The sequence below is a fragment of the Symsagittifera roscoffensis genome, chromosome 9 (assembly GCF_963678635.1).
Source record: "Symsagittifera roscoffensis chromosome 9, txSymRosc1.1, whole genome shotgun sequence".
In the NCBI taxonomy this organism is placed as follows: domain Eukaryota; kingdom Metazoa; phylum Xenacoelomorpha; order Acoela; family Convolutidae; genus Symsagittifera; species Symsagittifera roscoffensis.
The window spans coordinates 44,032,765-44,049,610 of record NC_087070.1 but is presented as its reverse complement, the minus strand read 5'-3'; the positions used below and the strand labels follow the sequence as shown (position 1 = coordinate 44,049,610).

Below are 16,846 nucleotides of genomic sequence, written 5' to 3'. Positions count from 1 at the left end.
AGGTCCGCTCAATTCCATGCTGTTTTTCCATAAAAATAAATTACCCATTTGAAATCTAAATTCAATTACGTGTTTTTGGTTCATACACACTTTTGTTTGTAGAGAGCGCTATATAGTTTGCCTTTGTCAAAAAGGAACCTAGTGTAGTGTCAGGGCGTTCACCTTGAGTGCATCAGATCGTGCATACGATCACCTGACATGGCAATGATAGAGTGCGCGGACAAGATCTCTTGTAACCTCTAGCTTCCGATCTACCACAGCTTGAACAATTTCGGCTGCAATAGTGGTACCACGTGAGATTTATAGACGCAAAAAAATGGACTGGAGTAGTAAAAATAAAGTTTCGCTCAACAAAAACAATTCAGCCTGGAATGTGCAAACTCAACAATTTCAAATGGGATAATTAGTTACGGGACAACCAAAAATCGTATTATAAAGAGACTGGATTTTTAAAAAGAAGCGTGATTCGTAGCTCATAAATGGTGTATTGTTTTTGTTTTTCAAAGCTTAGCAAAGAGTCAATCTTTTCACGAATTTAGCGAAGTGACCTGCCCTGAACAAGCAATTTATATGAATCTTCACGAATAACTGCAACATCGGATGAATGTAATGAGCACCATCGGATCAACAGATTCTTTCCCTGTTATGAAAAGTTTATTTTTTCATTTAAAAAAGATTGTTCCTGTGAACAAAAAAAAGGTCGACAAAATTTTTCAAGAACCTCTTCCACCATAAAACTGCTCACATCACTGGTCCTCCCATCATCGATTTAATTATCGCTGCGCTCATTCGGCTTTGAAAGATTTCCGTTTGAAAACAGCCCTCAAATTTTGCAGAGAAACAATAGTTATTTCTACCATTGAACACATGAAGACTTTTCTATTTGCAATAAATATATCAATCTACAAAATTAATAAAAACGCCTCATCAAATTTGAAAGCATAAAAACAAAGCGAACAATTTTACTAGGTCCTATTACGGAGGGTAATTTAAGAACCCAGTATTTTTTTTCTGTCATTTTGAGAAACCCAGATCCTGCCTAATTCAAGCCCTTTTGTGCTAAATTGTACCACTTTGAACTGACTGTCACTTCCATTAAATTTACTTTTGTGCTAACGTTTTGTATCTCCAAGTTATTGTTTTTTATCAACAAATCACCTTTTCTAACTTTATTCTTCAGTTTACAATCATTCTTTGATTCTACTATTGCTCATAAATTCTTCGAAATTCAAATTTCAAGCATAAATGGAAGCAATTCCAGACGTAGTTTTAAACTGCGTGCAGCCAATAGCCGACAAAGCAGCAGTATTAAACAAGAGAGACGACTCAACTTCATCACGTGATATTTCCAATGTGAGTTTTGTCAATTTAGAAGTGGACATTCACGAATCTCCGAGACCCGGGAGCCCGACTGAATTTCTTAACAGCAGTTCTTCAATCATCGGTGATCATAACCAGAATGGTAAAGGTTAATGAGACTCTTGTTCAGACTGGTCCACATGTTTAAAAAAATTAACCAAATGACAGTCGGAAAAATGTCAATGCACATGAAAGAAAAGTTATTTATTCAAAGAGGTAAAGCGAGGCTTAGCACCACTTGCAATACATCCAAAACATATCATTTCAAGTCAGCCGATATAAAATGAGACAAACGCCACTAAATCGAAAAAAATACCTAGCAAAATATCTAAAAAGATGATCTGCTAAAAACATTTCACGAAATATAATATCCAGCTAAAAACATCCAGCTGAGCCTGAACATAGCGAACAGAATGCTGGAAAAGTGTAAAAGAACAAGGATACCGAAAAACAATGCTTGAAAACTTTTCAACTTTCGAAGTTAAAAAAATATTAAAACGAGGCTCTTTGAATTTCAAGAATAATTAATGATTGACACCTTTTTGATACAAATAACCTAATTTAAACAAACTGGATCAATGTCTAAATTTTCTATTCTACTGGGAAAACTAAAATCCACTTTCGAAACTCAGGTCGTTCACGTATTTTCGCGCCTTTTCCGCTTCCGTGATTCGAGAGCGCAACGGACCTAACTTTTAGCAGATGAATTTGATTTGAACTCAAAAGCTGCATTCATACCATGGTGCATTTATAAATGCGATAATATGCATGAATGCACATATGTAATTGTTTAAACATTTTTAGACTACAAACAAAAAAATGAGCGACCTAAATAAGTGAAAATTAATTCGTTCTTCTATACTTAAAAACATAAAGGCGCTAACACTTATGCAGACACTGGTTAAACCAAAAAGATGTCACTACAAATTTGATCGTAAAACATCTTGAAACTAAACAATTTGGAGTCCTCTTCGAAGCCAATCACTCATCAGGGGCGGATTTAGATAAGTGGCGGACGCCCCCTCCCCTCTACCGACCCAAAGGGTCCCCCTTTGAACTATATTGAGATATCAGTTTTTGGCTGACGGACCCTAAAGTTTTTTTGAAGGCGCCTTTGCGCCAATATATACTTATTTTAAGAGGTGAGCGCGCGCCGAAAAAACGCGATTTATTGGTCAACATTTTCAGGGACTTTTTACTGCTTTGGGAGAGCTCGGAAAATCAATTTGGTCGACCTGAAAAAAAAGGTCGATAAAATTTTCGAAAATTTTTTGAAAAGCCGCCCCCACCTCGAGAAAATCCTAATCCTAGATCCGCCCCTGTCACGCATGGCAAATTTTTTTCATCCTTCAAAAGATAATGAAGTCAAGCCGATTTATCACAAGCGGAAATTGAGTAAATCTAATAGCCTTTAAAATACAAATTAAAATCAACCCGATTTGGAAAAAACTGGATCAACAGGTTATTTCTTTTTTTCCGCTGTGATATCTTACAGTAAAATCCCTTTTTGGACCTTAAAGGTCATTCCCGTTTACTAGCGCCATTTGCACTTAGGTTACTGAAGAGCGTTTTGGGGTGCCTTCTTTTTAGCCAATGAAATTGGATTGAATTTAAAAGGAAAATTAAAGACAATCTTGAAGGTGAACAACTTCTAAGAAGAACAACTCATGGACCACACGAACTACTTAGACGTTTTTTAGAGATCAGATCCAGTTTTAGATGTAGTAGCATATTTCATGCAAATGCTGAGATTTCGGTCGCTTTAGGAGTAAGAAATTTTTGATAAACAAACTGCACAATTACACGAAGTACATTTTTATGAGCAAAAGGTCATCGGCAAAAAGAAAGAACATAGCCAATCGAAAATTGGAAAAGAAAAATGAACGCAAGTAAACCTTAAAAATAACGCTGACTTTCTTGAAAAAACCGAACTTCTAAGAAAAAAAAAACTGATTCCCTTTAAGTTCTTTAAATGTCTAGAACAATTTATGATAGGCGCTTTTTTGATAACAAGAACCCAACTTGAAAAAACTGGATCAATAGGTAAAGTTTTTATTCCGGTGAGAAAAAAAATAAATTCCACTTTCGAAACTAAAAATCGTTCACGTTTTTTTGTTCCATTTGCACGTTCGTATTTGGAGAGTGCAATTTACGTCACTTTCAGCAGATGAATTTCAATTTAACTCAAAAAGTGCATATATACCTAAGTGCATCAATATTTTAAGACTTTTTCCTGAAAAAAAAACAAACAAAAAAATCAGCAAGACCTATATAAGAGTCTTCACTACGTTCATTACTCTTAAAAAAATTGAAAACTGGAAAAGAGTCTTATTTTAATACAGTCTCGCAAATCACTCCTAGCTCCTTTGTACCTCAGAACTCATTCGAACTGCAATTGAAACAAACGAGCGACGAATGCTCCTCTTCATCAGTGATCGGGGAGATTATGGAAGCGAAGTTCAGATTGAAACCGAGAGATGACAATTCCAGACACAACGTGTACTATAGAGATACCAGGTAAAGCCTAATCTTTTCATAGTTATCACGATTTATCCACAAGGGAAAAGACCATCATACGAGCTGTTCAGCTCATCACGGAAAACCACTGTTGTGCCCAGTTTAAGAACTGCATGCATTTCATGGTTATTTTTCTGGGCTGGGTAATGTTGACTCACCTCAAGCAACGAACACGGATCATGGCAGGCCTCAAACAACGGACCCTACTAAGCCCCTAGCCTACCAATCAATCAAACTATTATTTTTCAAGTACACAATAGTTGAGCAAAAACAAAGGTGTGACAACCCCTATCTCTCCATATCAGTGATCAGAAAAAGGTTTCAACTAAGATAGTCTAACTTTTACATGTGAATTAACTAAACTCAACTACATGCAAAGCAAAACTTTGAAATTTTAAATGTTTCTGAAGCCACAACAATAGCAACCTCCCTTTGCCCGAAAAACATTACAATTGCCCGGAGCGTGCTTCGGATGATTTACGACAGACTAGACAACTGACGAGGTCGAAGTCTAACGATGAGCGAAATATGAGGCATTTCGGCGGCATCTCGTCTCGTGCTTCGTCTCTTCCGAGTGGTGAGGGGGGAGCAGAGAGTGAGAGGGGGAGTGTGTTTACTGAAGTTGACATTGAGATGGATGAATTAAAAGTGATTCAGAGAATGGTCGAGGCGGAGGAGACAAGAGAGAAACTCCAGAGAGTTTTTGGATTCTACACTTTCACCAAGTTAGTACCAGGCAGGGCTGCAGTTGATTGGCAAATTATTGCCGTCTTTTCACATAAAACGCTTTATTTTGATATCAATTTATGCAGTTTTGTGGATCGAAAAATAAGAAAATCGTGGAGCTCATTTATTCGGTAATCCAAACCTCTATCAGCAGGGCTATCTAGCCACATTGATCAGTTTGGGAGATCATAGGGAAAAACTTCCACATTTCGGATCATTTGGACTGCTTAACCCAGGTTTCTCAAATTTGATTGACTGTTATTTCAGGATGGTATTAATGATGAAAAAACTCTTCGCAAAGCAACGAAAGTCCAATGATAAAAACGATTGCGAACTCACAGAAGGCTGTGGCAAAAACAATCTTCAGGGAACTTCAGGCGAAAGTACTACTCTTGCATTCGCACTCGAAAACACGAAAAGGGTGAAAACACTTAAAGAAACAACAGCAATGTTTACGGTCCAAGACTCTCAGACAAAGGATCCAAAAAACCGCGAAATTGAAAAATCTGAGACCAAAACTGGAAACCGAAATTTCGAAGAAAACCTGTTTGATCGCTTTGCACACTCAGCTCGCGAACCGGTTGATGGTATTATTGAAAGCTCAGATAACATGGAATCAATAAAACTGTTTCAAAAGAGCCAACAAAACCCTGGAAAAGAAATTTCAGATGAGATCAAATTATCGGTTGAAGCAAAATCACAGCGTCGAAATTGGGTTTGGGATACAACTGACGAGAAAAATTCCAGAAAAATTACATTTTGGAGTATTTTAAACGTTTACGCAGTACTTTATAACTTCTCTTTTATTATAACAAGACTTTGTTTCGAACAGGTAAATACAGATTATTTATCTGCATGGATAAGCATTGATGTTACAGCAGACGCTCTCTACTTTTTCGACATTGTTTTGCAGCATAGAGCTACTTTCTTGTACCAAGGTCTCAGTATTGTTGATATACAACGGACAATGAAGAAGTATTTCTCCAAAAGGGTTTTCAAACTGGACGTTTTTTCTGCAATTCCATTTGACCATATTTGCTATATTTTGAAAGGCGGTTTCAGCATACTCAACTTACAAACTAATCATTGGATCTTTAGTGGCCAGTTTCTGCTAATTTTGCGATTCAATCGACTCTTCAAGCTCGGTACAATTTTGAACTCATTCGAAAAAATCGAGAAACGCACGAACATGCCAAACGCCATTCGCATTACAAGATTGTGCTTATGCATAGCTATAATCGTGCACTGGAACGCTTGTATATTTTTCCTTATTTCTGAAAAAATGACTTTGGGTTCGGACAACTGGGTTTTCGGAGGTTGCGACGAGCCTGAACTACAATCTATGCTTCTTAACTCCATTGCTAATGGAGAAAGTATGATAACAAACGACACTTACTCTTCGCTCGGTGGTCCGACTTACTTTGAAAGTATTTCACTGCAACTAGCTCGCAATAAGTCGTGTTCTGAAGTAAGTCCAGAGATGGTATGTCTGGAACCAACTTCAGATGTTTGGAAAAATGCGGATGAGTTCCCATTTCAGATCTCATTTTCACTATCTTGCAAACACGGATTGTCTTACGAATTTGAACCATTTCTGCCATTATTTTCGGACAATAATTCAAGTTCACTTCCAACTTATGACAGGAACAAAATGGACGATTTCGTTTGGGGCGTTACCAATCGCAAGATAAAGTGTCATTTTTCATACCAGTATTTATATTCCATGTATTGGTCCACTTTAACTCTCACTACAATTGGAGAGACGCCTCTACCTGAAAACGACTCTCAATTTATATTCATGGTAGGCGACTTTCTTCTGGGCGTCATTATTTTCGCTACTGTAATCGGAAACGTTGGAACAACAATCAAAAACTTCCAAGCTAACGAGACGAAATTTAAGTCCCAGCTTGACACTGTCAAACAGTATATGAACTTTCGAAGAGTTGACAGGAAACTGGAGCGCAAAATAATCCATTGGTTCGACTACATATGGGACAATCAAAAATCGATCGACGAACAAGCTTTGATTGATATTCTTCCGCCGAAACTTCGTGCTGAGATTGCGCTGCATATTCACGTCGAAACTTTGAAACGGGTGGCAATTTTCTCCGACTGTGAGCCTGGTTTTCTAATCGAACTTGTACTGAAACTGAAACCCGAAGTTTTCAGTCCCGGTGATTTCGTATGTCGAAAAGGCGACGTGGGAAAGGAAATGTACATCATCAAGCAAGGGTTCCTCGACGTAGTTTCCGAAGATGGTTCCAAAGTGTTCGCGACGCTCAAACCGGGGAGCTATTTCGGGGAAATCAGTATTCTTGGAATTGAGGGAAACGTGAACGGCAATAGGCGAACTGCAAATATACGCAGTCAAGGATTTACAGACCTATTTGCACTGTCTAAGACGGACTTAATGCAGGCAACGAGAGATTACCCTGAAGCTAAAGAGAGTCTGATTGAAAAGGGGAAACAAATACTCATTCGAGACAACATGTATAAGGCGCCGATGGAAACGGCGTCCACATCCAAGAAATGCGAGAAAAAAGTAACGGAAAATTGATTCAATTTGACCACTTTGTGGCTGGATTTTTGAGAAAAATTGATGGTGTTATTGTTAAGATGTGAATGTGTTGCGTAATTTGTATTTCAAGTGTCGAATATATTTAATCGGTACCGCTACAAGTCGCTAGAAAAGGCAATTAGTAATAAATGACAACTCGAAAAATTTAAGGAAACTTTTAACTAGCAAAGTTCAAATAATTACTTTTCACTCAAGATTTTCGATAAACGGCTCTAAATTTCATATCAAGACCCACCCTCTATTGGCAAGCTCGCAACACGTTGTCGCGACTGCGGCGGTGAGTATATTGCGAGTTGTCTTTCAAGGCGGGTTGTCTTTTATTGCGAGTTTTCGTTTGTTGCAAGTTATCGCATTACGTGCTTAAATCAATTATAAGTTGCTCCCATATTTATATTCTCTATTTTTATTCGGACTTAATCTCAAAAACAATATCAAAATGAGAAAGGTGCTCCCAAACAATCCAATAATTCCTCAAAACCCCAAATTCAGAGAATACCGCAGAAAAAGAAGCGAAGCGGAGTTTTGCACCTTTTATGCGACAAAACTTGACATACACGCAAAGCTGCACTTCGCAAACAAGAAAAAACGACAAGAGGGACCATTAAACTCAAAAACTTAACCAACAAACAGTTGGAAAAAGTCAAAAACGTAAGTAAACAGAAAAAATATTGACTCGTTTTTTTTTTTGATAAACTTTAGAATTTCAAAAAATAGATGCCTTTGCAGCTCTTTGATTTTTTAGAACAATTTATTATTGACACTTTTTTGATAAAATTAACCCAGTTTGAGAAAACTGGATCAATAAGTTAAAATTTGAGCCTTAAAAAATTTTCAGACATTTGGCAAAAAAAAACAAAAAGTCATCGCGACCTATAGGAGAGTATGAACGACTAAAAAATATATATAACAAAGTGTCAGCAAAGAAAACCATAGCCATCGGACATTTGGCTACAGAACGCCTTAAAGATCTTTGAATAGCAAGAAATTTTCATCCATGACACCTATTGATAAAAACTAACCCAATGTGCAAAATTGGATCAATCCGCCAGAAAATTTTTATTTCAAAATACAAATTTTCGCGACATTTTCTCTTTTGTTATTGAAGCGGGTAATCTCCCTTCCATTTGGCAAATGAATTCGAAGTGATTTTAAAGCGAAATCAAATTCAAACCAAGAAAAAACAAGACTGAGCCTGAAATAAAACAATCATAACCAAGTGAAGACCTAAATTAGTCTTCACTTCGTTCTTTGACATTTAATTAGCTTAAAAGAAGACTTAGCCGACTGCAGGATTCAAACAAACTTTAGAACGGACTTCTGTAATATGAGTCAATTTACTTCGCAACATCACCATATCCGCTTGCTTTCTTAGGTCGTTCACATCATCTAATGAAAACCAGATAGACTGCACTTCGCATATTCAAGCACTTCGCATAAAATAGACTGCACTTCGCATAAAATAGTTGAACGCTCAAACACATCAAAAAAAAGCGAAAAAAATAAATGCTGGAAAAAATATATATATTTTAGAATTTTGAAACAAGAAAAGCCAATTGTGAAATTAAAGCACGCGCTTCTTTTCAATTTTAAGACAAATTTACACAGAGGCGAAGCTGCGCTTCGCAAACACTTGCGAGAACACGACCAAAAAGCAGCTCTATCAAATGAAATAAGGAAAAGTAGAAATGAGCCTCGAATTATCAAAAACTCGGCTACGTGTCGGAATCGAATCTGCGACCTAAGCCTAGCAAATTTGAGTCTCACGCGCGAACCACTCAGCCATGAATGCTTCAAATTCCCAAAAACTAGCCATCAATAACGCAAGTACACATGCTAACAACTTGCCAGTTCGATGCAGCAAAAATAGCCAAAAATACACAAATTTGCATGTAATAAATGGAAAGCATAAAGCCAAATTATTTAAAAACTATGTATTTCAAAAAAAATTGCGAAATACTACGAGTTGGAAAGTTTCTGAAATAGAGCTTTTTATCATTTTACTGCTGTTTGAAATAACTAACTTTTTTCGGTACATTTGATGAATTAAAAATGCATCAGCTGTGTAAACTTTTCACATATCAAACTTTTGACACCAATATTTGCGACTTAGGTTGGAAAAAAAAGAAATTCGTACTAATGCAATTTGCTTCGCAAGTGTAAACATCGAATATACAAGCAAAAGAAAGTAACGCTCAAAAACCATAGTCAACTCATTAAAAAATTACGCTTAAGCAACGCAAAAACTGTTTGTCATCGCACGGAATGGAACTCTTAAGAGCCATTTTCGGTGTTTAATGCACGAATTAAGCCATCGTAAACACGCATGCTTGCATAATACCAGTACCCAGCAAAAATCACTAATTTATCCGTCCAAATTAATCATTCAGTATAGCTCAAGCCGGCAATCCTGCTAAGAAACATCATACTAGAGCAAAAACAACACAAAACACAATTTCAGAATACAATAGCTATAATTGGAAAAACAAATTAAAACGTGAATTTTCAGGAAAGCTTATCATGTTGAGCTAGAGATATACTTTTCTTTAGAGGACACATCCATAAGATACCTAATACAAAAACCCATTGAGCTATACCAGTTACTGAAACTGACCTTCATTACCAGAGGGCAACTGATCTCTGCAAAGACACGCCAGAAAATGGCAAACACAAATTGAAACAAAGAGGCGAAGCAGTGCATCGCAGCACTTTCTAAAAAACAACAACATTACAATACAAGATAGTGAACAGAGAAAGAGACAGACGTCGAAAAATTACTTGAAAAAAGTCGAAAACTCATTAGTTTGTCTCGGCCAAAATTCATAAACAACAGAGAAACATTCATAAAATACTGAGAAATATTTACCGAGCGGCAAGTAAGGTAAAAAAAAACTGAGTCGAAGCCCGTAAAGTCGAAAACAGAAATGTTGTCAAAAATCTTAAGCTAAAAAGTTTTGAGACTCGAAAATTCTACGACCAATCCTTCCTGAAACACAGAAAAGCATTTAGAAAATCCGCCATCGAAATGAAGAAATAATCGTTGAGTAAGCCCATATAGCAAAAATCACCAAGACCTATAAAAGAGTACTCTCTGCTTTCATTACAATTGAATACTTGAGAGCAAAAAAGCATCTACACATGCTATTAAATCACCAATATTTTGAACAACACCAAAAACACTCATTTGCAAATTAGGTTGGAAAAAAGTGCTTCGTAGTATAACACTACACTCGCGTGTGTTTGCTTCCGCTACTTTGCATTTTCGAGCGCCTAAACACGCTATTATTCTGACATGTTTAAAACGCAATCTACAATTTTTTCGTGTCAATCAAATTTTTTTCCAGAAAAACGGAGGAAAGACGCATGTTAAAGAACTTTTTCAGAGCGAGCGAAAAATTTTTCCTGATATAGTGTTGGTAAGTTAACTACCAGCAACGAAACCTTTGGGAGAGTAACCAGTTGAATTCCAAGCAGGTTGTCAATTGACAAATACCTCCTCAATCTAAAACATTTCCCAATCCAATGTGGTTAATCAGAGCTGTCTTGGCAGAACGTTTGACGTGAATAGCCAAAAATTACCAAAAATGTCCCATGAAAGAATATTGACAGCAGAGAAACCCACCATCTAAAGGACTGAATCTTGTAGCCTCCAAAAGCGTCCTCCTTAAGTACTTTTTTTACATCCATTACTGATGAATCGACCATGAAATGTCTCTGAAGGCTCCAATATACAGTAAATTTGAGTGGCGAGCCTTTGTGAAAAACTCAATTTTTTGTCAAAACTTTCCCCAAAGTGCCTAAAAACGTCATTTTCTGCTTGTTTTCTGAAAAAAAAATCATATTGGGTCAAATACTGTTTTGTGAGGGCTCGGAAAATTAATTTGGACGAACTGAAAAACACGTCAAATTTTTCTATTTTTTGGAATTAAGCCCTACTCTTCGATAAAACGCAAAATCAACTACTTCATTGTCGTCAAGTTAATTGATCTGCACGATAACCACACCGACGTCTGGTAATTTTTTAATTATAATCTCATTTTAGATTTTTGATTCGAAACTGAATGCCAGCAAATTTGTATTGCCCAATCAGAATTAATTACTCAAAACACGAAACAATTTGGTAATGTTCGTTTTTTTTCTAGTATTTTTTAACAGTGATAGCAAGTTCATGAAATTTAGCAAACGCATATTTTAAGCGTTTCTGATCAAATACGTTTATCTATTTTCATCGTAATTACTTGAAGCATATTAAGTATCTAGATTAGCCTGGTCAAATTGTTTGAAAAAACTACTAACTGAACGCAGAAGCACAATCGAGACTATGTTTTAATGCTTAATTACACCTTACAGATTTGCAGCTGCTGTTAGAGTACCATAAGCCAATGCATTATCTACCTAATCAAGATGTAGCGTCCCAAATGAAACATAAAACTCGTTATTGAATGCTTTATAGTCAAAAACATGCCAAGTTACGAAAATCAGACTGTTAAATTCAGCGAAAAAAGGACTCGTTGAATGGGCTAACTTTCTGATAAGTTCGTCAAAACTTGCTAGAATAATTCAAAGCTGTAACATGGAATCAGTAGCTAATTTAAATTTTAAATTTGCAGAAATAATTAAGAAAGGAACTTCTTGATTTTTTATCAATTTTTACTTCTTGAGTTACTTTCAGCAATCAACAAAAAAATAGGGAAAAAATTAAAAATCAATCAAATAAGAAAAACAAAGATAACGGAATTTGAAAAGAGTCAATGAACGGAATCAACAGAAAAAATACTGCCTTGTTTTTTAAAAACAGTCTCAACGTTCAAATCTTCAAACAGTTGGAAAAATGTCAACGAACGCAAAGAAACAAAAGAAAAATTGACGTGAATTTTGAAAATATTTTCATCACCAGTAAGTCTTAGAGCTTTTTGAAAATTGAGAACAATTTACGATTGACTCTTTGTTGATAAAATTAACTAATTTAAGAAAACTGAATAATAGGTACCATTTTTATTCCTGAATCTGAAAATTAAATTTACATTGAAGTCAATCACGCTTTTCATGACTTTTACACATTCGTAATTGGAGAGCGCAACTTACCTAACTTTTAGCAGATGAAATTGATTTGAACTCAAATAGTGCATATAAACCCAAAAGCATTCATAACAGCATGATATCTCTTGTATACACTTCTGTATAAAATACAAGAGCATTTTCAGGCGTTTCCTTAAAAAAAATCATCACGACCTATAGGAAAGTCTGAGGTACAATCTTGCTCGGTCGGGCAGTTACACTTGAGCGATCACTTGAAACTATCATCTGGCTACAGAAAGATTGAGAGGCACTGCTTGTCGACAAGGGAGCAACAATAAAAAAGGAAGGGAGCAACAAGTACTTACACTCTTTGCGCATTCCAGCTGCGTAGCACCGCTCCAACCGACACTTCTGACACTTCCTGCGCATGTAAATGTCTATGTTACAGGCTCCGCTCTTCTCACACGTGTACTTTCTGTCATTAGTCACACTCCGGCGGAAAAAACCTACAACACAGTACAGTTCACATTCTAATTAACAACAAGCTCTTAAACTAAATCACTAAAATGACAAAATTAATCAATCATTTTAATTATAATCAGTCGTTTGAGCTCTTTCAAATTTAATCGGCAATGTCGCCACTTTGCTTTTACGGTTGATAAAGCGATAGTCTATTAATTAAAAAGAACAATCGGTGTGCTGCAGGCTCAAGACTTTGTTTAGTTTTTAAACTTCAGACAAGTCTGCTCGTATCAGATGGAGCCCTGAATGTTCCAACAGGCTTTAAGGCCTGCAGAGAAGTTTCGTTTTGAAAAAGTATGAAATTTTGGTAACAAAACAAATTTAGAATCAACACCTAACACGCTATGTAAAGTACAAAGTGATATAATTAACATATAGCAAAAACTAAACGAGCCCAAAATACGATAAAATACAGAAACGTGATTAAACGAAAATCAACTTAAACACATATCGAAATGAATAAGGCTAGTTTTGAAACAAAATGTGCCAAGACAAAAGAATATAAAATAAGCATCGAAATAAAATTTAACAACCGGTAACAAAGCCAAAAATACTTAGCAGAAACCTTTTCAGCAGAAAAAAATTCAAAAAAATAAAGTTCCCTTCAACCTCAAAATACACATAAAAAGCCGATAAAATATACGTCGAAACCTAGTAGGCCGAATAAAATCATAAAAAAGCCTGATAAAAATCAAAAAAACTCAAGAATAATAAAAAGTTAATCAGCCCCCCCCCCCCCCTGACCCTCAGCACACATGAAGCCGAAACGTATCAAGCCAAAAAAAGGAAGGAAAAAATGAAATTTTACCAAATTGAGTTAGTAAAATAGATAATTTTTTAAAAAGAGACATAATTTCGAATAAGACGCAAAAAACATCTGTAGCGGTTAATTTGTAGCTAACAGACTTCCAGGAAACGAGTCCAGATGAAAAGCCGTGAACAAAGTTATTTACGGGAAAAAAGTCTAGTAACCAATTGCAATACCCTTGCTTATCGCAAGGGTAAAGAGTAGCAAAAATTTTCTAAAACACTTTCAGTCAAACTAGAAATTTTTAGGACCAATTAGCTTGTTTCGGAAAAATTATTCAAGCATTGAAATTTTAGATCAACTAGCCACACTCATTAAGTCTCTCTTACGGGTTGAGCATCATAAGCGCATGATTAAGTCCAACAAATAGTCAACTTCGAATCTCCAAAAATTAAGAAAAAAGTCACAGGTTAAATATTTCCTTATTTGAGCCAGGACGTTGATATCTTCGATTTCAAAACATGACAAATCGAATGTTCGAAAAGCGTCATGAACTTCAATGCAACAAAAGAAAAATGAATGACTTTTTTTAAAAGTTTCAACTTTCGCATTTCGAAAAGTTAAATTATATCACGTTGAATCTCTTTCGATTTCAAATATATTTTATGATTGAAAACAGTCGTAAACTTATCTTAATAAGAGAAAAATGGGTCAATAGATAAATTTTTAAACTCTATTGGGAAATTCAAAAACTAAAATCTTACCAAAACTCCTGAAATTATGCCTCAAGGATGTTTGAAATTTTAGAACGACATGCAATTTTGGGAATAAACTCCTTCATTGATAATTACGCAAAACTCATTGAATGCATCAGACAAAGCACCAGCATAGATAGAACTGATTAATTTTTTGAAAAAACACCTGGAAATGACAACTAAGTCAAGAAGAAGTAGGCAGAAAAACTAAAAGCAAAAAAAAATTTTTACAGAAGCTGATCTGCACTACGAAGACGCAAAAGAAAAACGGTTAAAATATATCTACGAAAAAAGGAAAAAATACAAATAAGCAGTAACATGCATTACAAGAAAATCAATTTCAAAAAGTAACAAGACAGCTCGTATCAGGGCGAAGCCCTAATGTTCCGACTGCCTTTAAGGTCTATGGCGCAGTAATAGCATGAAAACATTAAATGTAATGAAATAAAATGAAAAGAATTTTTTTTATTCTAAGATTTTTGTGAAAATCATCCCCCCACACGCCATATAAAGTACAAAGTGATCGATACTTAAAAGAAGTCTCCCTACATTATCTATTTCTTAAAAATATATATCTGTTGAAATGATAAAAGTTATACTATTTTTTTTCAGAAACTTTTTCAATTTAGTGCCTTGATTATTATCTGTTAAATGTCTGTTAAAATGATAAAAATCGTACTATTTATAATCTGTTAAAATTATAAAAATTGTACTATTTTTTCAAAAACTTTTTCAATTTTGTTTCTATAAGGCATAACCTAAACAATTAAATCAAGTCACAATCAATTTGCCTGACCTTAACAAGAATGCCAACTTAAGGCTGATGAAAACAATGTAAAAACACCATGAGAAATAAAGAACCGAAAGTCTGATAGAAAAATATTAAAAATTTTCAGGTGTATAAAAACCAAAAAGCTATGAAAGTATATTTTAGCTGCTTGAAATGGAACAAAGAAAACTTATTGAAAAACTGAAAATTGAACAAATTTAGCGAGGGAATCCATGAAGCCGACAAAAATTTACTTATACTATTTTTTATTTATTTTAACTCTGGATTCAATTTACCGGTTTAGTAAACTAGATGTTATAACACTTTTTGACTGAACTTGGAGACATCAACAACTTCGGTCATCCTGAGAAGAACTAAAATAGCGTATCACATGAAAAATCAGGAAACTTTCCTGCAGCTTAATTACCTGTACCATAGCAAGAAACCCATCAAAATGATTCATATTATACTGCATATTGCTTGAATAAACAGAATATCTCGTATTGTAGCGACTTAACTGATAAAAAAAATCAACGATGGACGACAATTAATTTTTTTCAATCTGAAAATTTTCACTTCGCAAAAAAAAACAGGTCCTGGCCGGATTCAAAACCCGACCTCCGTACTGCTAGGTATTACTACATTTATCTAAACCAAATGAGGGTAAGCAATCGAGGAATAAACCATAAAAGAATTCAGAGATTCTGTCAAACAAGTTGTTTACATGAAAAAGTCTTTGTTCCAATTTGATAATGCTTGTTAATCGCCAGCGTAAATATGGACTTTGAAACAGGGCGTAAACCAAGTTATTGATGAGCGAAAATTACCTTTCGTTTAGCAAACTAGCGCATGACTCGCACCTACGGTGCTCCAAAAAGATCGTTAAACGTAAAAACGCTTTCTAAAAATGTAGTAAAACAGCCATATTTAAGGCAACCGTGAAGATAAACTGGGCTACCAGGGGTTTCTATTGCATAAAAAACGCCAGATCTCGAAAACCAAAATGATTATGGCAGATAATACTTGAGGGCAAAACTTCTACCCTATATTGTAACCTGACAAAACCTCACCATATGATTGAAAAATTCAATTTCTATTAATGTGTTTTAAAACCTGAAAATTCTTCAAAAAATCATGAGAAACGCCATCACGGAAAACTAGAGGGTAGACTTGTACCCTGACAGTACATCCTGAATGTACCCTGACAAAACCCCATCATCGAATGAATGTTCGAAGGCCACCATGATCCGTGCTCGTTGCTTGAGGGTGAGGCAATATTACCCAGCCCAAAAAAAATTGCATGTAGTTTATAAGCAGGGGCACAACAGCGGTTCTCCATGATGAGCTAGACAGCTCGTATGTTGGTTCTTTCCCTCGTGGATAAATTATCTAAAACCATTAGATTTGAGAATTTCAAGATCGATTAGATTTTTTTAAATTCAAATTTTTTGATAAAAAAAGAAAAATCATAAGAAACGTCATATCTCGAAAACCAAAAGGATTTGAAGAATCACCCTTGGACGCCAGATTTGCAATCCTTGAGGGTACCCTAGCAGCACCCCAAATTAGGGACAAGAATTTCAAGTTCGGTTAGTTTTTTTATAGCTAATTTCTTCAAAAAAAAAATGAAAAAATCATAAAAAAACTAAGATATCTCAAAAACCAAAAGCATTTGAAAAACCAAAAGCATTCAAACCCTGAGTGTACCTTGGCGGCGCCTCGATTTCGGGTTGAGAATTTCAAGTTTGGTTAGTGTTTTTTTATTTCTAATCCTTTTTGAAAAAAGGAAAAATCTTAACAAACCTCATAACTCGAAAAAAAAAATGTGGAGTTAAAGCATTCGCGCTCCAACATAT

General features: G+C 35.4%; 3 protein-coding genes across 3 annotated transcripts in view; 2 read left to right on the top strand and 1 right to left on the bottom strand.

Moving 5' to 3' along the window:
- The window catches only part of LOC134854907 (mpv17-like protein), a 518,847-nt gene that overhangs the window by 110,679 nt on the left and 391,322 nt on the right, over window positions 1-16,846 (top strand). The gene's annotated exons all lie outside the window — the stretch shown is intronic.
- LOC134854476 (uncharacterized) overlaps window positions 1-16,846 on the bottom strand; it is a 30,146-nt gene that overhangs the window by 9,226 nt on the left and 4,074 nt on the right. Inside the window, exon 3 of the mRNA XM_063870737.1 lies at window positions 12,562-12,702. Within this exon, the coding sequence (XP_063726807.1) occupies window positions 12,562-12,702 (141 nt within the window). The remainder of the gene's footprint in view (window positions 1-12,561; window positions 12,703-16,846) is intronic.
- LOC134854347 (cyclic nucleotide-gated cation channel alpha-3-like) lies at window positions 1,246-7,159 on the top strand. Its single transcript, XM_063870568.1, has 6 exons — window positions 1,246-1,468; window positions 3,702-3,876; window positions 4,287-4,601; window positions 4,870-5,023; window positions 5,744-5,942; window positions 6,300-7,159. The coding sequence occupies exons 1-6, from the start codon at window positions 1,246-1,248 to the stop codon at window positions 7,157-7,159; spliced, it is 1,926 nt and encodes a 641-aa protein (XP_063726638.1).

What these genes read in the sequence shown, in the direction of transcription:
- LOC134854347 (XM_063870568.1), top strand. Translation starts at nt 1,246, where the DNA reads ATGGAAGCAATTCCAGACGTAGTTTTAAACTGCGTGCAGCCAATAGCC. An exon ending in TCATAACCAGAATGGTAAAG is followed by an intron (nt 1,469 to 3,701) that starts GTTAATGAGACT and finishes ATTTTAATACAG; the next exon opens with TCTCGCAAATCACTCCTAGC. An exon ending in GGATTCTACACTTTCACCAA is followed by an intron (nt 4,602 to 4,869) that starts GTTAGTACCAGG and finishes CTGTTATTTCAG; the next exon opens with GATGGTATTAATGATGAAAA.